The following is a 21,680-nucleotide window of genomic DNA, read 5'->3' as shown; positions in this document are numbered from 1 at the left end:
ACACAGTGGGGGTTATCGAATATTATGAGATATGACTTCATGTCTCAGTCTCCTGAATATGATCAAATGATCAAAATGATTCAAATATACGAGCAGTTCATATAAGCAATATATTCGGAAATTACAGAATCAATGGTTTCCAAGGACAATCTCTAGACAGGAAAGCTTGGCTAAAGCTTGTTTGGGATCAACAGATCTTCATTCCTTCGTGTTCATCATTTTAGTACCTTGTTCTGCCGTCCTTCAGGATACTCTGGCCATAGATATTGCACAGAGAATGAAGATCAAATAGCTTATTCTGTCGATTCGGGAAAGAGTTCCATCATCAGGTGCTCATCAGCAATCCCATTTCCACAACAAACAAGCTGATCGCATACAATATAACACCGAAGTAAGCCCGTCTAAGACATCCTCATCCCATGCCCTGATCATACATGACCCACAATCTCCCTAATCATGGTCACACCCCTTATCCCCTGAACCGCTGGATAAGCTAGGGCTTTCTTTGCTTGATGCTTTTTTCTGATAATATGGCAACCTGCGATATGAGCACTCTCAGTATGTATACTGACTCTTTATTCGTTCAGCATAATGTTATGCTAATGCATATTCCTCAAGTCAGGTACTATGACTTGACGACCGCCGCAAATGCAAAACTAGACAAATGTGTCTGTGAAATCTCAAGATGTTCAGGGTGTTGTTGGACTCGGCGTGTAATACCTTTCCCCTCCCCATCTCACATCTCCATATTATGTACATTCCCAATGTACGCTGAATCCGGTAAGTCCGACACCTTTACCGAGTCGGGATTGTCGGCCAGTCACCAACAGTCCAACACAGCCGCTTAGATGGATGCATTAAATGTTACCTCCCCCAATAATTATAACCAGTGACTTGTATCATGTATACAGTAATAGATTCGCAGTGAACATAGTAGTCGTCCCCGAAATAAATCCCCGAAAAAGAAACCATCCCCGACCCCGACCCCGACCCCGACTGAGCCTTTCCCCGCCCCATATAACATCACCCATCTCACATCACCTCATCTCCAACAGACACACAGTATAATAATAAATCAGAATCATGTCACCTGTTCCCCTTTCCTTCGCCCCCCCAGTATACGACCCATGGTCCCCCTCGCCACAGGGGAGGTAACACCAGCCGGCACAGACTTGAATTTCATCCAAGTCAACCACCCGCGCAAAGTCTTCGTTCAGATGGTGAAGAATAAGGAGTGTGATGCGTCAGAATTATCTAGCATTGAGTATATTTCACAGTGTGCGAAACCTGTTTCATCAGGAAATGGGGATAGGAAGAAACGCTTTGCAGCCGTCCCCGTTTTCCCGCCCGCCCCGCTCGTTCAGACATGGTTTTATAGTTGTGAATACCGAGCGTGTTAAATGTCCGGCTGATTTGACAAACCCGGTGCGCATGGAAGTCCATCAACGTGCACAGCGTCGACAGCTGAACCTCGCCGCCGACTATGCACAATAATTCGTCCAAATCTATTATCCAGTTACTGGTGGGCGCGATCCGGTGGGGTAGTTTACAAGCGACATAAATGGTAGCGACGAGTTTGTATCGCGGGTGTATTGAGGCGAAGGAGTTGGCGCGGAAGTGGACGTATACGCTTCGTATGATTCAGGTAATGCTACCGTGGATACCAGATGAATTGGAGGAAACCAAAGAGGTCTTTGGGGAAGATGGCTGGCCGTATGGGGTAGATGAATGGGAAGACGCTGGAGGCGTTGGTGTTGTATTTGTATGAGGGCTGATTAAGAAGAGACTCTCGCTGGAGGAGTTGTTTTTGCCTGTTCAGGAGGAGGCTTTTGTTCATCATTAAGCATAAAGTATATATAGTATATATGGATGCAGGTTATGTCTGCTGCTTTTTCGGTGGTCCATCCATGTAAGACAAGGACAGCACAGCTAGTACCGCTGCAAGACACGCAAAGGTTATTGTCATATAGTAAAATCCAACGTTCTCTGATAAAGGACCAGCAATGAGAGGTCCGGCCATCGTGCCCGTGCTGAATGCGACTTCCACCATAGAAAATACCCTTGAGTGGCCTCCGTGCGGTCCGAATATCTGGGGATTCTTCGTCTGCATTTCTTTGCCAACACCTGCATCGCATTAGTACACGCCAGTTGATAAATGGGAAAACTCACGAGTTACTTGTAAGCCACCTCCGCTACGGACCAGCATTCCGAATGTACCGTATGCGACCAAGGCACACACGAATATCGTTTTCCCATTTGTTTCTGCGCTTGCCCAGGGAAATTTCTCATCGCCAGGTACACCCAAAAGCCACAGGATGGGTGTAAGAATACACCAGCCAAGGGTGATGGGATAACGCTGGCCATATTTATCGCGCATCCACCCAGCAGGGACAGAGAGGACAAAGCACGGCAGCTGGAGACAGAGAAACATCATACCAGCGGGTAAACTGCCCCAATTGAAAGCGTACCGAACATGAAGAGGGATGGTAGCGTTGAAGCCAGCCATGATAGACGAGTACAGAAAAACGTTTAACAGTCCGATCAGGACGCGAGGTTTGCTGAGCATGAGGCGATAGAACCCGGTTTTACCAATCTCAGGCGTACTGTTGCCATCTTGACTGTGCAAAAGTGAAGTTTCCTCGTCTGCAGGACCAGGCACATCAGATGCCTCGGCCTCTTTCGGCGTTTCAATCATGACCACACGAGCCAAAAAGTCCATCGCAAGCACCACCAATGGAACCGTCCAGGCTGGCCAATATCCAAGCAGCTCTAGCATGGCACCAGCAACCATAGGACCACTGATAATTCCCGCCGTGACAAAACTCAACGCCACGCCCATCATTTTGCCCATGTGCTCAGTCGGAACGGCGTCAGCCATCATGGCGAACCCAACAATCCAAGCCGCAGACCCAGCAATAGACTGAAAAACCCGCCCGACAAAGAGCATCGCGACTGAAAGGTCAGCAGAATCTTCAGAGAGTAAATGTAGAACATGACTCACGATTCAGAGTACTCGCTACGAGAACCGTTCCAACAAGACATCCCGCCAACGCAATCAACAACGGAACCTTGCGATTGGGAGTCTTATCTGCAAAATGGGCAATTACAGGAGCCGAAACAATACCCAAAAACCCATGGATGGAAAGAATCGCCGTCGTGAGAGTCTGAGTTTGCGACGGGTCAAAGCCCAGCCGCACCTCGAGCATGTGACTCAGAATCGGGACGGGGAATCCATAAAGAAAAGCTTCTCCAAAGAGGGCGATGGTGACAGTTCCCAGGAGAAATATTTGGGACGATCGCCATCGGTAGCCGATGGGCTGGTATTGATGCATTTTTGGACGTGAGGTTGTTGTTGTCAGATTACACCACCATAAGCAGATTGTACATATTTATCGTGACCACGTGACCGTCTAACCAGATCGGGCTTATCAGTGTTAATCTCTGGTTGGTCAGGCTGGCCCCACGTGGTCTGTCCCCCTTTCTGGATACATCATGTGACTTATAGAGCATCATTGACCAGATGGATGTAACAGACACACGCTGCATTATTATGTCAGAGCATCTTGTCGTTTAAACTGATAGATCAACTGTCGGTGAGGAATTCAGGATGAGAGATGAAAGGGATGGGAACACAATTCACGTAGGCCACTACGTGTCTATGCAAGGCGTGTTACTTCTGTGGATGGCGTCCACTGATATAGCACAAACAGACACACACTCCCTGCAAGGACATAGACAAAACCAAGGACGATTCCTGAAAGTCCGAAAAGGACAGGGCATGAATAAGTAGACCTCTACCTCTCTGTCTCTCTCCCCCGACCAGTGAGATATTTCGCATTCAAAATGGGCTCATACGAACCATCTCCCCGCCAATTCTGGCTGCTGACATACCCACGCACCGGGTCGAACCTCCTCGTCCGAATTCTAGGGCTAGATGCCCAGCCTTGTCTCCTGTCGGATCAGGCACGTGGGCCCGGTTATTTCTTCCTCCCTGTGATGAGGTTAATGCAGGACTTGGATGTTCGCGAGAAAGACGTCAAGGAATGGACGGAAGATGCAAGAAGCCAAATCAAGCAGTGCTACCAGGCCTGCTTCAATGACATGCAGGGATACGTCGACGAAACTGTATTGAAGAACCACTCCGTCTTTGTGAAAGAGCATGTGAATTTCCTCGTTGACCCGATCGCTCGGGCATCCCAGCTGCGCGGTACCAGCTTTGATGAAACAGAAACTTCGTGGATGGTGAACATCCCTGAGACAATCTACGGTTCGAATCGAACGCGATCCGCGCCGAATGAGACCATCCTTCCGGACGAATTCCTGCGTAGATGGTCACCCACTTTCCTCATTCGTCACCCGGCATTGGCATTCCCATCGCGCTATCGAATTTTTCTAGATCTAGACGAAGCGGAGACGGGAAGGGGGCCGGGATGGACGGATATGACGATGCGGTGGACACGAACACTCTATGACTGGTATAGAGCGAATATACCCGGTGATGAATCGGTCATCGATGGCCATGGTGATGTTACCTGGCCTCTTATTATAGATGCAGACGATGTCATGGCCAAGCCGGAGGTTGTTGTTCGATTCTGCGATATCCTCGGCATGGACCGGTCGAAGTTGCGGTTTACCTGGACGGCCGAAACAGAGGAGAAAAAGAGTCGGATGGGAAAGTATCCGAGCCGGTTTCTTTCGACGCTAATATCCTCCGAGGGGATTGTAAGTGGAAAGACATCGGAGAATGTGGATATAGATGTTGAGGCGAAGAAATGGCGGGTGGAGTTTGGAGATGAGGCAGGTGCAAAGCTTGAACAGGTGGTCCGGGCTGCCATGCCGGATTATGAGTTTCTGAAGGCGAGACGATTGAAGGTGTAGACTTCATTTGACACATTTATATAAATATTCAATAAATAATATGCAACCCTCGGATCTGGCTCAACTACCTCCTGTGCGGTAAAACTACAATGTCGACACACCGTCTCGATATCGTCCATTCCAGGCCCATAATGCGTCGTTAGACTGGGAACATCCATGTTGACTTCTCCCCACATGACGGGTTTCTCAGCGGCATCAACATCACCCGGCGGGTAATGGCAGGCGGCACTGATGGTGGCACTACAGTTGAGTGCGAGTGGCATGGAGGCTGATTTGAATCTTCTCTGCATGACGACGCAGATTATGAGAATGATGACGAGGAGTGGGACGAGGAGAACCTTCACCCCCACAGCAGACAGCTTCATTCCTTGGATCAGTTCGCTTTGGTCAGAATTGCCGTGCACGTCTTGGGGGATGAGTTGGAAGCATGACATTGTTTCCGAGGCAAGCCAATGGGCGAATGTGAAGATTATGAGAAGAGGAATGCTGTAGCGATATGGGATGGTGAGATAGTATGTCGATCGCTAGTCGCCAGTTGGAGAGACGCGGAGGGGTTTGCGCTGCAGGCCGTAGGTGCTGTATTTGGCGGCCAAGAGCATACGAGTGAGGGCATTGTTAAAGATGGTGCATATGAGCGAGATGAGAATCTGGGGACAGTTCATGATGAGGATTGTCCCGATGAAACCTACGCCACGGATTGGCTGTAGCTGGGTGTGATAGATGGAGCCGAGGGTTTTATCCCAGCCAGACAGGCCATCTTGGTTGACGTTGGTGAGATAGGAGCCTACGAGGCGATCGCTCACCAGGCAGAGAAAGGTGATCACAGCTAGGATGAACAGCGATTCGAATACCGTTATCCAGAACAGCGGCGGCGGAAGAGCCGTGAACCATCGCCGTTTCACTTGGGATAGCTTCTTCGGCTGTGGAGGAGCAGATTGGCTCATCGGACGTCCTTTGAAAAAGATTGACGACCACGGATACTCATTCACAAACGCAGTCGTGACGGCCTTTTTGCGCCCTTTGTTCCCTCGTTCCATAAGGCAATTAGTCGCCGTCAAGGGATCGACGCGATCCAGAAAAGAGGCTATGGCATCTCCAACCGTGAGGAAGATCTCCCTCCGTCGATCCAAGTCTGCAAACGTCATACAGAGGAACTTGACTCCAATACAGACCAGCACGACCAAGCCGATGGGCAGACTGCATCCCAAGTGGCAGGGTGGCGAGATTTTGTAACTGAGGCAGTAATCGACACGCTGCTCATTGACGGTATAACCATCCCACCAGGTGAGATTACCATCCTCATCGATGTAAAGCCCGCGGTCAATCTTAGGAACACACGCTATGCCCTTGACATAACCACCGGTGTCGGTTGTGATTTCACCATTTTCCTGCAGAACGCATGTCCACGCCGTGATATTGCCGATTGCACTCGGGCCGACAGCAACCAAGTAGCTGCGAGTTGTTTGCTAATCACTGCTGTATGCCGACGCGCATGACTCTACATCCAGTTTTTCGAACTGCCCAGAGGCGATCTCATCTCGTAGAGTCTCCCCTGACATGCCAAAATTGCTGGTGAAGTTAGATGGACGTTATACGTCATTGTGAGATCGGTATTCGCATTCTGAGTCGCAAAATTCGAAGGTACAGCCGCTACTCCATAGTCGTTGGCGCCCATGGCTACGTAGACGAAGGAGTTATACCTGATATGATCAGTTGCTGGTATATAGTAGGATAAGGAAGAAACAAAACGTCATCTGGATAGAAATCGATGATTCCAGAAGCAAAACCCACAATGTCTTCCTCCACCACGGCGCATACCAGATATTGGTCAGGCTGGACGAACCAATCGATAACACTCGGCGTGAATGGGCATAGTCAATCTCCTTTCTCGACGGAGCAGACAGGACTTGACCACAGTAGCTGCTGGTAGCTGTGATTGTGATGACGAAAATGTTAATCATAACATGTAATCCAGTCGCTGTCTGGTTGGCATTGGAGCAGGTTCCGGTATAGACGATGCTGGATGACAATGTCCATTTGTTTCCCGCTTGGGCGGCAAGTTACACGTGAGAGCGACATGTGCGACGATAGAGACAAAGACTCCAAGTAAACATAAAAGAACGCCTTTAATGCATGCTTTTCTGTTCGCTTTTGGCTTTTGTTTTGGGCTGTCTGAAATGGGTTCATGTTCCAAGTCGCTTACATCGACGGCTGTGTATCCTTTTTTGGGACTGCTTTATATTAATTACTGTCTGTGGTATAGACCAATCGCTTACCCCTGTTCTAATTGCTGCAGCGAGATCCCATCATCATCATATAAAAGATCCTGCTGCGAGTGATTCAAAAGGTGACTCGCATCATCTGGTCCCGCCATATTGGAGGCATGTAAGAATCACAAAACATGAACAGGAATTTTTCCATGCCTCTTCCTTCACAATTTACCGCCCAGCGTTGCTCAGCCTGATGCATGGCTAAAATAACGATGGACATCGCTAGCCAGCTCTAGGATGGTTCTCCCGCGATGCACAGCCTTGTCGCAGCTTGGCATCTGTATATCTTCACTTCTGATAAGCCACAACGCTTAATCCATCACTTAAACCCAGTCTAGCTGAACCACCAATGCTGCAGCGCCTCTCTCGCTTGAATCCTTCGTGTAGGGTCCAAATTTGTCATTTTTCCCACCAACTCTCGCAGATCAGGGTCGATATACCCCCGTCGCTCAAGGGGTTGCATTGGATTTTCCGGTCCAAAATTGTCAGTCAGGCTAATTAGGCGTTCGTAAAACGGGTTTTCTCTGCCGATATGCTCTAAAAGCCCGTTTAGTCAGTCTGCGTCGCCAAAGTATGATATGTGCTGGCGGAGGATATGGCGCCATGAGTCGGGCGAGTTGAGCTGCTCGTCTGTGACGCGGAAGACCATTTCATTCAGCATCACGTAGAGCATCTGAGAATTAGCTATCTGCCTCTGTGTAAGGATTGGGGACATACTATAATCCCAAAGGAAAATACATCTGACGCCTGGTTCTGGCGCGATCGACACCAGCTTTCGGTGCTTCTCCAGATCGCATTGCCGCAAAGGGGTCCTCGTAACCATTTGCCTGTTGGAAAAATGACTGTATCTTCAAGGTCTGATATCTGGACATCGTTTATCGTCACCTGACCTGCAGTATCCTCCTCATAATCGGCGAGGATGTTGTTGGGTTTGATATCTATCCAGTCAGCACATCATCAAAACACAGAGCATCAACATACCATTTTGCAGAATATCCCGATCATGCATATCCGCCAGCCCACGTAGCGCTTGTCGAAGAATATCCCTCCTTATCTCTAGTGATATCTTCTTCTGACTCAATCGAAGCAAATCGCCAGCCAAGAACGGGTAGATGAACAACTCCTGTTCCTGGACAGTATCGACTACACTTCGTACATTTTGACAAGTCGATAATTGTTTCTGGAGGCTCAGCTGGTACTCAAATTCGCCAGGGATCATGTTTGTGATAATGAAGTTCTTTTTGTTGGCGCTTTTCGCGTGTTAGAGGTTGTAAACAACGCGTCGCGTCTCGATGAAGATAAGACAACGCACCTTGCGCGATATACACATAATAGAGGTTTTCGCCGGTCAGCAAGAATCTCTTCGATTGTATATATATGTCCAGAGTCGCTTTTGAGGATCGTGCCTTGGCTCAGGGGGCCCTGTCGGACCTGCGACGTGGACATTAGGCGCCCCGCGTCCAAGATGGGGGATTCTCAAGGATGGTATTCTTGAAAGCATATCTAAATGAAAATGCTAAATATTAAAGTGAAGGACTAGAAAAATACAATTGATGGAAGATTGATGAGTTGGAAATATATCACTTACATGGAGCATCACTGATCTACAAATATATATCCCCGCCAAACAGGCCACACGTGCACCTCTTTGAGCCTTCATATTTTCTTAATCTATACACGTCAATAGTATAATATCAATATTGATAACTTCTTATTGTAACAGATACAAAAATTATACCTGGCTTTTTTTAATCATTTTCTAATGATTATCATATTTGTATTAAACTGGGTAAAAGAGCTACAAGTGAACAAAAGCTGCAATCTACGAGAAAAACACGAGACAGTCATAAAAGGCCATGGCATCTAGCCATGCAAATATATTCATCAACCATCCTAAAACCCACAAAACATCCCCAACCGGGAAAATGACCAGCAGAATCCAAAACTTTTAGTGTCCGATTCAGGTACGAGCCGTAGCCCATAAAGTTGAGGTAATCGCCAATCGCTGCGCATGAGTCGAACTCCTAGACTTGATGCAAATATTAGCAACAATTCAGAAGAAATCTTGGGGAAAACATCACCAGGCCACCCCACTATGCCTTCTCGACAACTTAGACGGAGCCACCATTTAAAGGATAAACGCAGCTGTCCTGGTAGCAGTAACAGTTACCGTTGTCGTGGTGGCAGACAGCTCCATTGTTGCAGTCGCTGTCGTCCTTGCATCCATCCTCGGCACCCTCGACGCGGAGGTCGTTGCGGGGAATAAGAGACGAGCGAACGTTAATGGTGAAGTCTATTTATGGAGCAAGGTTAGTGAAAAAGATATTTCCAAGAGGAAGAAGATTGACTGACCACCGGGAGTCGCACTGGGACTGGGGACGACGGCAGCAGTGGCCGCAGCCACAAAGGCAAGGGTGAAGATGACAGAGAGCTTCATTCTGATGCACTTTGATGTGAAGAGAGTGGTGTTCGGAGTAGAGGACGTTGAGAAAAGTAGTGATTGATCAGGAGGAGGGTGAATGCAAGGAAGATGGACAGAGCAGAGAGGAGAGAAAAGGAGGAGGGCTTTATATCCCAAGGAAGTGATACAAACTTTCCAAATGTAATGAAAATGAAACCAAATAAATATTCTCAAGCAGTAAACGACTATGCAACGTCATCATTGAGCTCGGGAAGTCCCTGGGATCGACAGTATCAACCCAGTGAATGGGAATAGCAACACCTATCACCTGGGTGGCATATCAGACCCACTTTGGCTTCATGCTGTCATACAGCGAATTTCTTTATTGTATGCTCCACTCTGCTTTACTCACTTGAGGGGTAACTAGAAGGTATTTAGTGGTTGGAAAGAAAGTCGTGATATCCGTAGTATACGATGAGGCAAATCGTACAAAGTCATGTGGACATTTTCGTATACAAAATAGCGCAGTAGAATAGAGTAAGATTTTCCCATACAGATGACAGCTTCCCCGCAGTTTTTCCCACGTACCACAGCATCGAATGTTCTTTGTGAGAACTCGACTTCTTTGTTATGATCTAGAATCCTGACTCGAGATAGATAAATACCTTGCATTTGACCGATACTAATGTACCCCGACAAAGAATGACAGGCTACACTGTTGAATCCCTGTTGTTGATCTATGACAACAAAGAAATGGGCTTCGGGTATCCCAGGATACGTTCAAAGAGCAATTGAACTGACAAAAGTACTATCTACGTCTAGGAAAGTCTTCCGATCGTCGAATATCGTATACGATATGGATATACGCGTTTTGGTCATACCATCATATTTGCTACTCTTTTCTAGTCATCCAAGATGAGATACACCCGGTGGACTGAAATTGAAATAGTCGTCAAACAAATCCACCTCTGGAAAATCCGCCTCTGGGATATTCGGGATAGCTTCATCTGGCAAATTCCCAGGTATATCAGGCTCATGGACAGGAGCAGTAAGTCCTGCTTCCTCTTTGACAGATCCCAGCCACATCGGATCCCAGTCCGCATACGTCGCATCCCAGGGATCATTGTACCCATACGAAATCATCCGTGCTTGGTCTCGCAGCATCTGATCCGTTGGATAGATCCCATTGGCCATGCTGGTTTTGATATACGCAACCAGTTCGCGGTGCAGATCTGTATATCGGCTAAAGGCATTGGGGATTCCGCTTTGTGTTTGGAGATTCAGTACTTCAGATGACTTCCACGGATCCATCGTGTGTCTCTCCAGACCGACAAGATACGGCGGCATGGCGTTTTCGACTAATTGCTCGATTTCAGGTTCGAATCCCCAGCCGCCTTTCCAGTTTGCCATGTCGGCGCCGTTTTTGAAGTGCTCGGCCACGTGCTCGATTCTTTCTTCCCAGGTGGATAGGTTGAGATTGCAGAATCCGCATCGTGATTTAAGGCAAGTCGTTGAATCCTGCCAGTCGTCCATGGAGTGGTGATAGTTGACGCGATGGACTAACTTGAGGTGTTGTCGTAGATGGTCTTTTCGAGAGAATTTCTGCAGACAGACAGAATCCGGACCGTCTTGATAATGGCACGTCCACCATTCCACCAGCAGATGTAGTGCCTTTTCATGCCGCTGCCAGTCGTACTTGGTGCGGAATGTATCCGAGCAAAACGTACACTGAAACGCCCGCTGGCCGCGACTTTTCGATCCGCTCAGCTGTCCAATGGGGCGTGGTGGTTTCCGACGCCTTCGACGACTTGGTCTCGCACTTGGTATAGGCGTTGGTGGTCTTTGATATGGCCCGCGAGGGCGATCGAATGAAACATCCGAGTTGGATGACTGGCTGTGCTCGATACTACTCGTCGACGACGGTGCGCCGTGTATAAACGACGCACTGGAGCTATTACTCGACCATGCATCATCGGTGGCAGAATGCGAATGATACCCAGCGCTTCCTTCAGAAGTATACGGGGCGTCGGCCAGCGCGCGCATGATTTCCCACGGCGCAGCGGCTTCAGTTTCCGGTGGCGAATTCTTCCATCGTTCAAGCGGCGATACTATACTCCCAGCTTGAGGATCTTCATGTCGTTTGCTGGTCCTTTTACGCAGTCGCCGTCGTCGCGCATTACTGAACCAGTTGTAAATCTGCGTCTTGCTGAGTCCAGTCTGCTCCTGCAGTTCCTCCTTTTCCTCCTCAGTGGGATACGGATACTCCTGGTGCTGGTGCAGCCATGATCGCAAGACCTTTACTGTGTCTTGTGATAATCGCCGATTCTTTGGCCTTGTCGATTTATCTTGATTATCATGTCTTGAGATGGCTGATGACTCTGAAGTATGCAACCCATCCTGTTGGTCGAGCAAGTGGCTCAGCAGGGGATCAGGACTAGTCGTGTCCAGAGGTGGAAGGGACAAGATATCATCGCAGAATTTGGGAATCTCCATGGCACGTGGAGGTTAAGGACCACTGAGTTATAGTAGGGCGCGGGCAGCGTAACTGGCATCTGTGACTGTCGGACATGAAGTGATTCCCCGCCACGCCCTTTGTCACTGCAGAGGTGCCGCCATTAGCCGAGATATCCGATGATAGCCGATCTATTTAAGGTTATCATGGAGTTGACTATCAGATCAGATCAGAGTAAATGATAGTATCATATTTATTTATGAAATATGAGATCATTTCTAGAAGGCAGGTTGTAAATCTTCAGTTTGTAGATTGGCCTTTGATGGAATTGGATACGCATTACTTTGTTATGTATAGATCAATCACGCTGATTGACATTCTTTATTGTATTCAGACCAATAGTATTTGATGTCAGACTGGCCACAGAGTATTAAGAGAGCATCCAGGCAGAAAGATGTCTTAAGACAACAAAGAAGTCGACATGGCTAAACAAAAGCCGAAACACTCTGAAACGATGGTTTCAAAGAAACCTCAAATGAGAGGAGAACGTAAAGGATTTCCTATTTATAACAGTTCAACAGACCACACCAAGACATTGGTTATAAAACCTCTCCGTTCTCCTGATTTTTCTCCAGTCCAATCCTCCTATCACCACCCTCAAGTCATCAAAATGAAGATCTCTACTTTACTCACCTTGACCTTTCTTACTGCCGTCACTGCAGCTGATATGAATAATTCCGGTTTGTCGAGCCCTCTTCATCTGGCTTCCATGCTAAAATTCCATAGAAAATACCCTCGTCACTCGCGGCAGTCTCATCGTTAAAGATACTCTTGTCGAATGCAGCAACAGCAATGATTGCCAGAACGGCGCAGTCTGCAAAAACTTGAATGGGAACTGCTACTGCTACCAGAAGAAATGTGTCTATCTCCGCCGTCGCGAATAGTTGGTCGGCTGATCGCCTATGGATAGGGTGCGTGGTTTCTCTTACGATGGATATGTTGTGGATAGATGTATGGTACTTCTCGTCATCTTACGCATGAGCCTAAGCAGTGGTATTGTGTAGCTATATAATCCAGTCTATTATCCATATCGCGCATCAACCTCATCATCAAACCACACCGGCGCCACCCCATAGTTAACAACCGTACTCTTCACCTTGGTATAGCTCTCATACGCCTCCTGTCCATTCTCCTTTCCAAGCCCACTCTGCTTGAACCCTCCCCACGGTGATGAGGGGTCATTCAGATGATGTCCGTTGATCCAGACAATGCCCGCTTCGATTTGCGCGGCAACCCGATGAGCTTGCGTGAGATCGTTGGACCAGACTGACGCTCCTAGCGCGTATGGAGTCCCGTTCGCGAGGTTGATGATTTCTTCTTCGGAAGAACATTTGATAAGGGCGATGACGGGGCCAAAGACTTCGTTGGTGGCGAGGTCTGTACCATGTGTTGTTTCGATGATGGTGGGTTCGAAAAAGAAGCCTTTTCCTTGGATTGCGTTGCCGCCGCAGAGGATCTTGCCGCCTTCTTGGATGGATTTTTGGACAAAGGCTGTGCATCTTTCGACTGCTGTCTTTGAGATGACGGAACCGATTTGCGTGCGTTCGTCGGTTGGATCACCGACTCGGAGTGCTGCGACGCGTTGCTGGAGGAGAGCCGTGAAGTCGTCGTATATGTCTGCGTGGACGAGCAGTCGACTCCCAGTGACGCATGTCTGTCCACTCGCGATAAAACTGGCAAACAGGGCAGCCTGTACAGCGTGTTTAACGTCCAGACTGGGAAATAGACACACAGGGGCTTTTCCGCCCAGTTCAGCCGTGATGGGAATCATATTCGCTGCCGCCACGGATGCAATGGCCTTGTACGTCGCCAGTCCACCAGTTAAATCCACCTTGGCTATATGCGGACTCTCACACAGATACTTCCCCGTCTCATATCCATACCCACAGATAATCTGCAACACACCATCCGGCAATCCAGCCTCTTTGAACAACGGACCAAGCTGAAGGACAGACAACGGTGCCAACTCGGACGGCTTCACAATCACCACATTCCCCGCCGCCAACGCCGCCCCGATCTTCTTCGTCGCCATCAGCAACGGATGATTAAACGGCGTGATCTGTGCAACAACACCCAGCGGGAGCCGGGTAAGTGTATTCACCACCGGCCCTTTAAACGGCGTGACGCGCCCCTCGTGCACGCGCGCAAGTGATGCAAAATACTCCAGCCATTCCGGAACTCGCGCGAGCTGGGCTTTCATCTCCCGGATTGGGCGGCCGGTTTGTTGGGTTTCGAGGTGGGTGAGTTCGGGGATGCGGGAGCGTAAAAGGTTCGCGGCGGATGAGAGGACTTGGAAGCGTGTTGATGCATCTGCGCGAGACCAGGATCCCGTGTTGAAGGTGGTGAAACTGTCTGCGATGATGGTGGTGACTGTTTCTTGGGGGGTCGCGTCGATGGTGGCGATGGGAGATTCGGTTGCAGGGTTGATGATGGTGATGAGGTTGGGAGTTGGAGGGGTGAAGGCACCGTTGACCCAGTTTGAGGTGTGTGGGAGAGCCATGATGTCTTCTGGTGGTGATGTTAGTTGTGTTCGTGATGGTTTAAATGTGAGGGGAAGAATACCCCGCACTGACTGATAAGCTATCTGCTATAAATAGATAACATGTGCATTAGATATCAACTATACAGAAATAACTAGAGCTCAAAATTACTCGACGGCCGTATCTCCATCCCAGCCTTTTCATACGTTCGATCAATCGCCTCCATCTGCCTGATGCTGTCCTCGCCATCCACCCAAACCCCCGATCCACTGCGTCCTTTGACCTTGTTGACAAACTCATGAAGCTGGTAGTTATAGCTCGACCACCACTCTTCTCCATCACCAGAGGGCCATGTATACGCCTTGATATTCTTCGAATCCTTCCATGTCTTGACTATCTGCCCACCCCGACGAAGCGTATGCGTATCTTCCACATCAATCCGGTGGTACACACTCGGCATCAGATAATTCCAAATCGTCACCTTTCTCTTAAAAGAACCTCCATCACCATCTCCCTCCCTCTCTGCGAGTTCAACCTCGCATTTCGGCCAACCAAAACTCGGCAACCCTTTCGTCCATGAAGCAGGCAGTAAAGGCCATCCTCCAGCAGCCGCAAGGTCAGCAAGCATTTCCCCCTTCGCCCCAGATTCAGTCGTATACGTCGCCCTCATCGCCTGATCGGCCCTGTCCTCGTATTCAGATATCGTCGGCTCAGCAGTAATCACCCTCGGCTCCTCCCGCAGAATCTGCCTTAAACAACTCAAAGGATACGTCCCAAAATCCATCATCGCACCACCGGCCAAATCAAACCGCCATCGAATGTCATCAGCAGGTATAGCCCACTTAGGCAGAAACTGCTGCGCATGTGCAGATTCCACCCGTCCCAAACCGTGCCCATGAATCTGCGCCAGAAAAGCCTGCCAAGCAGGATGAAACCGATAGTGGAATGCTTCGAGCAGAATTGGGGCGTTGGGCGCTTTGACTAGAGGATGGTTGAAGAGGGCGCGTGCTTCTGCACTGTTCGAGCATGATGGTTTCTCGAGCAGGACGTGTTTGCCGGCGCGGAGTGAGCGGAGCGCCCATTCGAAATGGAGGCTGTTGGGTTGGGCGATGTAGATTGCGTCGATGGAGGGGTCGTCGAGGAGGTCTATCCTACATTAGATGGTATTCAAACAAGACAAATGTAAATATATGCTCACCTTGATAGGATGTATGGACGATCGGAATCCCATATTTCTTAGCATATGCTTCTGCCCGACTGCGATCTCGCGCCGCGACAGCAGCGACGATGACCTCTGGATGCGCTTTTGCAGGCGCAATCAGGGAAATAGGACTGTATCATTAGTATGGTGATGATTGTCATTCAGAATACGTACGCAATGTTGGACGCCCCCAAAAGTCCGAACCGAATGGCGTCATCTTTCTTCGTCGCCTGCGGGGGACTGATCCAGCCTTTGTAGACGCGGTATAGTGCACCAAAAACCATCTTGCTTAAATTCTTAAATTATCATTGAACTGATGATGGCTATATAGAATAATCTGCTAAATACTCTGCTGTTTTGACATCATTTAACGATTGCGATCCGGGACGTCAATCCTTCCGTTGACGCGCATATGGATTAAGTAGTAGATACGTCATTGACGCATTTGGTAAAGTTGACGATGCGAACCACATACACAACTCAATAGAGCCTAGGGTCATATTCATTCCTTTAAGCTATTTTTCAGTGAACACTGTTCGTCGGCTTGAGAATAAAAATCAGCATTACTTCCCTCTCTGCTTTAGGGGGAATTAGGGCGAAATTCCCCCGTCGACATAATTTGAGCCGACTGCTTGTAGTTCTTTTGATGCCTGTTATTCGATTTATCTCTACAAGGATGATTCCTGATCTTGGATATTCATGAAGTTCGGAATAGGTAAATCCTCATAGGTCGTGGACAATATCTGGATCACCAAAACGCAAAACTTGTCGCTTTACCACCGGTATATGGTCGATTACTTCCGTCTCTCGAGTCACCCCATACTTAACTGGTATGTCTCCCACGTGCTCTATCAGCGTGTCCAGAGGGGCATATGAGATAGTATCATCCTGCATCAGAGACGAGTCGAGCGCTTTAGCAATTTCCACCGGGCTCATCGACACGGCTCGACCCAGACGCCACCAACTGGAGAGCGACCCGGCTACCAAGATGATACACAGCACCATAAGGGCAACGGCCAGGGCAAAAAACTCCCACTTGACTCTATAAACCAAAGTGTGCACACTCTGTTGCGCATCTATCGTCTGCACGGGAAAGGGGCTAACTCGTCCAGCTGCCAGACCAGTGCGGAACATAAGCCCATTCAAGACAGAGAGAATACCGCTGGTGGGATCGGGCATGTTGATGACGCATGACTGGGTGCCCCAACTGGGGAGTTGCATGTATCTCGCGGCCATGCGGCCGGTGAAGGTCGGCTGGACAGTGACGTCCCTCGTATGGTTAGTCAACATCGTTTCGACCATTGCGCTGATGGTTATTTGGGAGTCGAAAATGTATTTTGCCGCGGTGAGAATGCCGCCTATGGAGTTGGCATCGTATATTGGCTTCCCTCTTCCAGTTCTGGTTTTATTGGGGCCGAGGAAACTGGAGTCGCTCACAGAAGGAAAGAAGCCAGTGATTTCGTTGCGTATCGTCAGCGATCCATTGGAGATGGAGACGGGATACTCGACCAGCCCTGGAGTGATGCTGCATCGCTTGGTCACCATCGTTCCCGGGCATCCAAAGAAGCTGGTGCCATTGGAGAATCTGAGCACCGTATGATTATGGGATGGAACAAAATAGGTCGCATCAATGAAAAATAGCCCGTGCCAGGGTGACATGTCGAGTCCCAAATTATCAAAGTTCACCGCAATCTCCATTACCGACGGCTTTGGTTTGGTGTGTGGCGATTGTTCTCCTATAAGTAGCTCCTCCACAAGATCAACCGTGGTGGTGTTGTGTATGGGACAGCTGCCGGTGATACCGACAGTGGTTAGATTTCCAGTACAGGTGCCCTCGTTACAGCCGTGGATGGGACTCGTGGTTATAGGAGACCGATCGAGATATTCTGAAATGACGGCCGCATAGTCCAGGGACCAATCCAGAGCCTCGTCGGACTTCGATGCGCCCGTCGTGTATGAAGAATGCGTGCTAGCAGCTGGAAGATGGACCGTGGCGGGCGATGAAAACCGGGCAGAGTCAGAAACGCTGGCACGTTGAAGAAGAGGCGACACGACCAGGCAGAGCGTGACACCGATCGTGGCCAGTGTATTGCGGCTGAACTGGCGCCAGAAGAGCAGCGACGACCAGATGCCCGTGGAGATGGCCCATTGGCAGTGCAGATCGCGGAGAGTGCAGCCCTGCAGTGAACGAGTCCACCAGGAGATGGTGGCGCCTTCGCTTCGTGCCATCTCCAGCGACGTGGTTCCGACAGCACTGCAGACAGCCAGGATGACAGCAGGCGAGACAGGCCATTCCGACTGAGGCCGTCCGTCCGACCGGTATAGCATCACGGCGGCTGCGATCATCGACAGCAGACAAACGAGAATAGCGGTAAACGCTGTCCATGGGAATTGGGACCAGATTCCCGGTGACCATTCTGAGGCATCCAATGTCTTTGCTGGAGACTGGCTGGGTGGGAGAAAGTCGCCCCCACCCGCACTTTCTCGTTGGCTTGAGACTTCCATCTTCGCTGAGATTGTCTTTTGTTCGTCCTAGTAATAGAGACCTCACCTTATGCAAGCATCGATTACCATGGATCCTTTGAGATAGATTTAGATGAAAGGAATGAAATAATGTTGAGGAATTGAGTCAAACCATTGGGGTGAGGCTGCCAGCCTTGCGGAGGTGGGTGTCCATCAGTTACCGGATTAGGAATAAATGAGGCTGAGCAAAATCCTTGTTCCTGAATATTCACAGATAACTATATTAATATGCTTAACTTGTGAGTCAAGCATGAACGCCATGCGATGCAAAAGCAGATCAAATGAATAATTCCATCCATCACGCCTGCGATTGATCCTCCACGACGACAATTCTACGAGAATTACATTGAGACAGCAACGCTCTGCACGGTGGGCATGGATGATCTTGAAGAGAAAGATGAGCCGCTGGGTGGTTTTTCTTTCTGAAATTGCACATTTTACAGCTGATGAGCGAGAGTTGTCATGAGGGTGTTCATATCCCCAGACTGTGCGCTAGTCAGTTTCGATATCCCTATAACATCTATTATCATAACATACTACCGTCCTTTCTCCCTTATACTCTCTTAATAAACAGACCTACCGAAAGCAGCCATATATATATCTGCCCTATTAACCTCCAGCAGCTCAACATCAGATCAAATCTCTGCAGCCTGAATGGGGAATGTTCAATGGCTGAGCGGACGGGAAGCCCTGTTCTCCACAATGGTCGTACGTGCTAGACGTTACCATACAGGGGAAAATATAGGCAACATTAGTCTGATTACTACGTTAGAGGCACGGGCAGAGTAGTGATGACGTCTGGATTTCTGGATAATATCTCAGCTATATTACCATTTCAGCTAGGAAATGGACCATTGTCCGGTATAAGTCTCATTGATATAGAATTGACCAAGCGTTGCAGCATTGTCTGCAGTCACCTTCTCTCCCTGGACCGTCCAATCAGAAATGTGCAACTCCATCTTGAGATTCTCCGATCCAGGATAGGTTGTCGCAGGAGTAGTAGCAATGATGCTATCCCCAATGTGGAGATCTCCACCAATCAACCCATCAGGCATGCTCACTCCGCTGACTGTAAAGTTCACATAGTTCTGTAGCGGCGTAAGGCGGAATAAAGCTGGACATAATCCTTCACAGGTGATATTGGATAGAGACACGCTGATCGATTTCGAAGCATCCACCTCTCGCTTGTTAAGGTAACTTGGTGAAGCGCCGATAATCGACGTAGGCACATACGTGTCGCTCCACTGATATCGAGTGTGGATGATATAGACTGTGTTGATCGAAATGCCGTGGACGTCTCGAGGAGCCCAGCCCATCTGAATGATTGGGTCATTGAACACTTTCCAAATGGTGAGCCGGGTTGCGTTCACACCAGAATGATAAGTCTTGATGCCATCATCATTAACGTGGTAGAAGACATCGTGGACAGTACCGTTTGTGTACATTTGCGGTCCATCCGTCTGCGTAAAATAAGCGCCCACTTGTTTGTAGTCGGATATCTCGACGGAAATATCTTCCCTATCCGCTGCACCGTCCTTGAGATCCATGCTGTTGAATGGCGGAGCATTCGTAGTGGGACCAGTGCAATGCCAGGTTTGGCCAGCCTGGATGGTTCGATGCCACCACATGTGGAGGCTAGTCACATCGTCCTTGATGTTGAAATAGTTCCGGTCCGCATTGGCCTGGTAGACGTAGATCTCACCCGAGAGAACCCCATGACCGGATGCATAAAAGTCTTTTCGTGAGGTGGTGTACTCAACAGCTCCCTTGACATAGGCGCCTGGAGCCAAGTATACCCAGTACGTATTTGGGTCCAGCTTCAGATGGGCTTTTCCAATCGGGTCCGAATTGACATAATATACGCCAGGTGGGAAATACACAATCGGAGACGCTTGCATATCCTCCACGGTAATCGGGCCGGGTTTCATCACTTTGGTGTCATTGCCGTTCATGGGGGGAATGAGATGTTCTGAAAGGGGCGGACTTGCAAAGATGAGCAGGGCATTTCTGGGTTCCACGCCCACAATGTCGCCTTCACCATGTGTCGTATATCCTTGTCCGTCCGAACGATACGTGAAGAGGTCGTCGTCAAATTCAACGGAGAACCTGTGGCCATTGGGATCTGCAGGGACACGGATGATGAGACTACCATTGGAATGTTGAACCTCGTATGGGATGGCAGTTGGTCGGAGAGTCACCCGCTGATCAACGGGGCTCCCATCTCGCCTGGAGACCTTGACATCAACATTCTTGGTGTGCTCAAAGTGAGACCATGCCATGTTGATGCCGGCTTCTATTTCAATCGAGATACCATCCGTGCCATTGAATGTGTTGCCCGTTGGACTATCACCCGGCCTCATGACATTTCCATTTCCATTGCGCGGAATGGTTTCGTAGACAAACGAGTCGAAGAAATTGTTTGTGCCCGCTGCCGCAACCTGGACCAAGTATGAACGAGACTGTCGGACATTCTCCGGGCGGACAGCGCTGTCGGTGTTGATCTCTGCGGTGTCATGCCACCAGGTGCAGAGGTCAGGGCCACAATGGGCATTGGCAGTTGAATTTGCCTGTCGAGGGACAACAGAAGCTCCGGATACGCTCCCGATTGGGAGAGCACACAGCGCCAGAAATGCTGCGATAATCATTCTAGAAGTAAAGAAATGGATTGGGGTGCTGTATGGTGGGATATCTCGAGGGATAACACCTACTTTATAGCAAGCGCTCAACCCATCACTAGATAGTATTGGGTGTTTCCTCCGATAAACACCCGTTGAGCGAAGTCTTAATTCACTTTGTTCCGATAATGGCCCATCTGAAGATCATCATTCAGTTGGACCAATCGTAGCTCGAGAATAATCCACATTCCATTAATTTGGACCGAATTGCCCTGCTGGTTATTAACCTTCGTACTTTCGGCGGACAATTATCGGATTAGATACCCCTGCCAAGCTCGGCTAATCTTGTTGTCCGGGCTGTGACATCTATACAAAGAGATATGGATATATTGGTTTGAAATGGGCAAATTGAATGTTCAGTTCCTTGATTCAATGATAGCTGATACTGGTTATAGTTTCTTTCATTTCGGTGCAAAACTACAACTTATATGTTGGTCTGCTCTAGTTGTTCGCACCATTTCCGAATACTGGCAAAACATTCGCTGAGCTCGCGCTGGAAGCTCGAGCCTTTGATAACCGCGCCTATGACTTTCGGCACTGCCTGACGACGAATATATCAAAGCATCTTGCCTAGCCCCGCTATAGTCGCGGTGTAAAGTGCATCGCTGAGACTTTGGAGTTTTGGGGGCCAGTTGTAAGCGCCGAGCACCCTTTGAGAGCCGTTTGGAAGAACCGGGATGTCGTGCAGCCACTTCAAAATCTCTTCGCGTAGATCCTTCATCCTCGCGTTAAAAACAAAA

The 21,680-nt window shown here is 48.9% G+C and overlaps 12 protein-coding genes across 12 annotated transcripts; 2 read left to right on the top strand and 10 right to left on the bottom strand.

The window, feature by feature from the left end:
- Window positions 1–1,638: 1,638 nt before the first annotated feature.
- On the bottom strand, window positions 1,639–3,587 carry ASPWEDRAFT_470733 (MFS transporter). Its single transcript, XM_040836898.1, has 3 exons — window positions 3,002–3,587; window positions 2,170–2,952; window positions 1,639–2,124 (listed from the first exon to the last, which is right to left on the bottom strand). The coding sequence occupies exons 1-3, from the start codon at window positions 3,330–3,332 to the stop codon at window positions 1,877–1,879; spliced, it is 1,362 nt and encodes a 453-aa protein (XP_040691502.1). The 5' UTR covers window positions 3,333–3,587; the 3' UTR covers window positions 1,639–1,876.
- A 10-nt stretch (window positions 3,588–3,597) lies between these two features.
- ASPWEDRAFT_39567 (uncharacterized protein) lies at window positions 3,598–5,227 on the top strand. Its single transcript, XM_040835121.1, has one exon. It carries the CDS (start codon window positions 3,844–3,846, stop codon window positions 4,876–4,878), a length of 1,035 nt encoding a protein of 344 aa, XP_040691501.1. The 5' UTR covers window positions 3,598–3,843; the 3' UTR covers window positions 4,879–5,227.
- A 175-nt stretch (window positions 5,228–5,402) lies between these two features.
- Window positions 5,403–7,252, bottom strand: ASPWEDRAFT_27168 (uncharacterized protein; the record flags this gene model as incomplete). Its single annotated transcript, XM_040832963.1, has 4 exons — window positions 5,403–6,330; window positions 6,381–6,578; window positions 6,697–6,897; window positions 7,155–7,252. The coding sequence occupies 4 exons, from the start codon at window positions 7,250–7,252 to the stop codon at window positions 5,403–5,405; spliced, it is 1,425 nt and encodes a 474-aa protein (XP_040691500.1).
- A 449-nt stretch (window positions 7,253–7,701) lies between these two features.
- On the bottom strand, window positions 7,702–8,594 carry ASPWEDRAFT_171284 (uncharacterized protein; the record flags this gene model as incomplete). The annotated part of the gene is made up of 4 exons (XM_040830754.1): window positions 7,702–7,821; window positions 7,866–8,086; window positions 8,130–8,398; window positions 8,461–8,594. The coding sequence occupies 4 exons, from the start codon at window positions 8,592–8,594 to the stop codon at window positions 7,702–7,704; spliced, it is 744 nt and encodes a 247-aa protein (XP_040691499.1).
- A 665-nt stretch (window positions 8,595–9,259) lies between these two features.
- On the bottom strand, window positions 9,260–9,585 carry ASPWEDRAFT_171283 (uncharacterized protein; the record flags this gene model as incomplete). Its single annotated transcript, XM_040830753.1, has 2 exons — window positions 9,260–9,441; window positions 9,501–9,585. The coding sequence occupies 2 exons, from the start codon at window positions 9,583–9,585 to the stop codon at window positions 9,260–9,262; spliced, it is 267 nt and encodes an 88-aa protein (XP_040691498.1).
- Window positions 9,586–10,271: 686 nt separating this feature from the next.
- On the bottom strand, window positions 10,272–12,091 carry ASPWEDRAFT_39562 (uncharacterized protein). The gene has a single exon (XM_040835120.1). The coding sequence runs from the start codon at window positions 12,040–12,042 to the stop codon at window positions 10,456–10,458; it is 1,587 nt and encodes a 528-aa protein (XP_040691497.1). The 5' UTR covers window positions 12,043–12,091; the 3' UTR covers window positions 10,272–10,455.
- Window positions 12,092–12,671: 580 nt separating this feature from the next.
- ASPWEDRAFT_171281 (uncharacterized protein) lies at window positions 12,672–12,945 on the top strand (the record flags this gene model as incomplete). The annotated part of the gene is made up of 2 exons (XM_040830752.1): window positions 12,672–12,741; window positions 12,788–12,945. 2 exons carry the CDS (start codon window positions 12,672–12,674, stop codon window positions 12,943–12,945), a joined length of 228 nt encoding a protein of 75 aa, XP_040691496.1.
- An 8-nt stretch (window positions 12,946–12,953) lies between these two features.
- Window positions 12,954–14,727, bottom strand: ASPWEDRAFT_470686 (aldehyde dehydrogenase). The gene is made up of 2 exons (XM_040836897.1): window positions 14,624–14,727; window positions 12,954–14,569 (listed from the first exon to the last, which is right to left on the bottom strand). The coding sequence occupies exon 2, from the start codon at window positions 14,559–14,561 to the stop codon at window positions 13,083–13,085; it is 1,479 nt and encodes a 492-aa protein (XP_040691495.1). The 5' UTR covers window positions 14,562–14,569; window positions 14,624–14,727; the 3' UTR covers window positions 12,954–13,082.
- Window positions 14,666–16,076, bottom strand: ASPWEDRAFT_59191 (Gfo/Idh/MocA family protein). Its single transcript, XM_040838434.1, has 3 exons — window positions 15,917–16,076; window positions 15,740–15,873; window positions 14,666–15,687 (listed from the first exon to the last, which is right to left on the bottom strand). The coding sequence occupies exons 1-3, from the start codon at window positions 16,024–16,026 to the stop codon at window positions 14,696–14,698; spliced, it is 1,236 nt and encodes a 411-aa protein (XP_040691494.1). The 5' UTR covers window positions 16,027–16,076; the 3' UTR covers window positions 14,666–14,695.
- A 265-nt stretch (window positions 16,077–16,341) lies between these two features.
- Window positions 16,342–18,164, bottom strand: ASPWEDRAFT_39559 (DUF3176 domain-containing protein). The gene is made up of 2 exons (XM_040835119.1): window positions 16,855–18,164; window positions 16,342–16,796 (listed from the first exon to the last, which is right to left on the bottom strand). The coding sequence occupies exons 1-2, from the start codon at window positions 18,086–18,088 to the stop codon at window positions 16,723–16,725; spliced, it is 1,308 nt and encodes a 435-aa protein (XP_040691493.1). The 5' UTR covers window positions 18,089–18,164; the 3' UTR covers window positions 16,342–16,722.
- Window positions 18,165–19,046: 882 nt separating this feature from the next.
- Window positions 19,047–20,949, bottom strand: ASPWEDRAFT_39558 (uncharacterized protein). The gene has a single exon (XM_040835117.1). It carries the CDS (start codon window positions 20,908–20,910, stop codon window positions 19,105–19,107), a length of 1,806 nt encoding a protein of 601 aa, XP_040691492.1. The 5' UTR covers window positions 20,911–20,949; the 3' UTR covers window positions 19,047–19,104.
- Window positions 20,950–21,228: 279 nt separating this feature from the next.
- On the bottom strand, window positions 21,229–21,680 carry ASPWEDRAFT_39556 (uncharacterized protein). Its single transcript, XM_040835116.1, has one exon. It carries the CDS (start codon window positions 21,659–21,661, stop codon window positions 21,497–21,499), a length of 165 nt encoding a protein of 54 aa, XP_040691491.1. The 5' UTR covers window positions 21,662–21,680; the 3' UTR covers window positions 21,229–21,496.

Source organism: Aspergillus wentii, assembly GCF_001890725.1.
Source record: "Aspergillus wentii DTO 134E9 unplaced genomic scaffold ASPWEscaffold_3, whole genome shotgun sequence".
In the NCBI taxonomy this organism is placed as follows: Eukaryota; Fungi; Ascomycota; class Eurotiomycetes; order Eurotiales; family Aspergillaceae; genus Aspergillus; species Aspergillus wentii.
The sequence above is the reverse complement of the archived record's forward strand: the minus strand, read 5'-3'. Positions and strand labels throughout refer to the sequence as shown.

Excerpts from the sequence above, each read along its gene's own strand:
- ASPWEDRAFT_39567 (XM_040835121.1), top strand. The coding sequence starts at position 3,844 with ATGGGCTCATACGAACCATCTCCCCGCCAATTCTGGCTGCTGACATAC.
- ASPWEDRAFT_39556 (XM_040835116.1), bottom strand. The coding sequence starts at position 21,661 with ATGAAGGATCTACGCGAAGAGATTTTGAAGTGGCTGCACGACATCCCG.
- ASPWEDRAFT_39558 (XM_040835117.1), bottom strand. The coding sequence starts at position 20,910 with ATGATTATCGCAGCATTTCTGGCGCTGTGTGCTCTCCCAATCGGGAGC.
- ASPWEDRAFT_470686 (XM_040836897.1), bottom strand. The coding sequence starts at position 14,561 with ATGGCTCTCCCACACACCTCAAACTGGGTCAACGGTGCCTTCACCCCT.
- ASPWEDRAFT_39562 (XM_040835120.1), bottom strand. The coding sequence starts at position 12,042 with ATGGAGATTCCCAAATTCTGCGATGATATCTTGTCCCTTCCACCTCTG.
- ASPWEDRAFT_59191 (XM_040838434.1), bottom strand. The coding sequence starts at position 16,026 with ATGGTTTTTGGTGCACTATACCGCGTCTACAAAGGCTGGATCAGTCCC. Across the intron at positions 15,874-15,916 it reads TTGGGGGCGTCCAACATTGC|TCCTATTTCCCTGATTGCGC; the intron begins GTACGTATTCTG and ends CTAATGATACAG. Across the intron at positions 15,688-15,739 it reads CGTCCATACATCCTATCAAG|ACCTCCTCGACGACCCCTCC; the intron begins GTGAGCATATAT and ends AATGTAGGATAG.
- ASPWEDRAFT_39559 (XM_040835119.1), bottom strand. The coding sequence starts at position 18,088 with ATGATCGCAGCCGCCGTGATGCTATACCGGTCGGACGGACGGCCTCAG. Across the intron at positions 16,797-16,854 it reads GTTCCGCACTGGTCTGGCAG|TTTGGTTTATAGAGTCAAGT; the intron begins CTGGACGAGTTA and ends GAGTGTGCACAC.
- ASPWEDRAFT_470733 (XM_040836898.1), bottom strand. The coding sequence starts at position 3,332 with ATGCATCAATACCAGCCCATCGGCTACCGATGGCGATCGTCCCAAATA. Across the intron at positions 2,953-3,001 it reads CGTAGCGAGTACTCTGAATC|TCGCGATGCTCTTTGTCGGG; the intron begins GTGAGTCATGTT and ends CTGACCTTTCAG. Across the intron at positions 2,125-2,169 it reads AGGTGGCTTACAAGTAACTC|GTGTTGGCAAAGAAATGCAG; the intron begins GTGAGTTTTCCC and ends AATGCGATGCAG.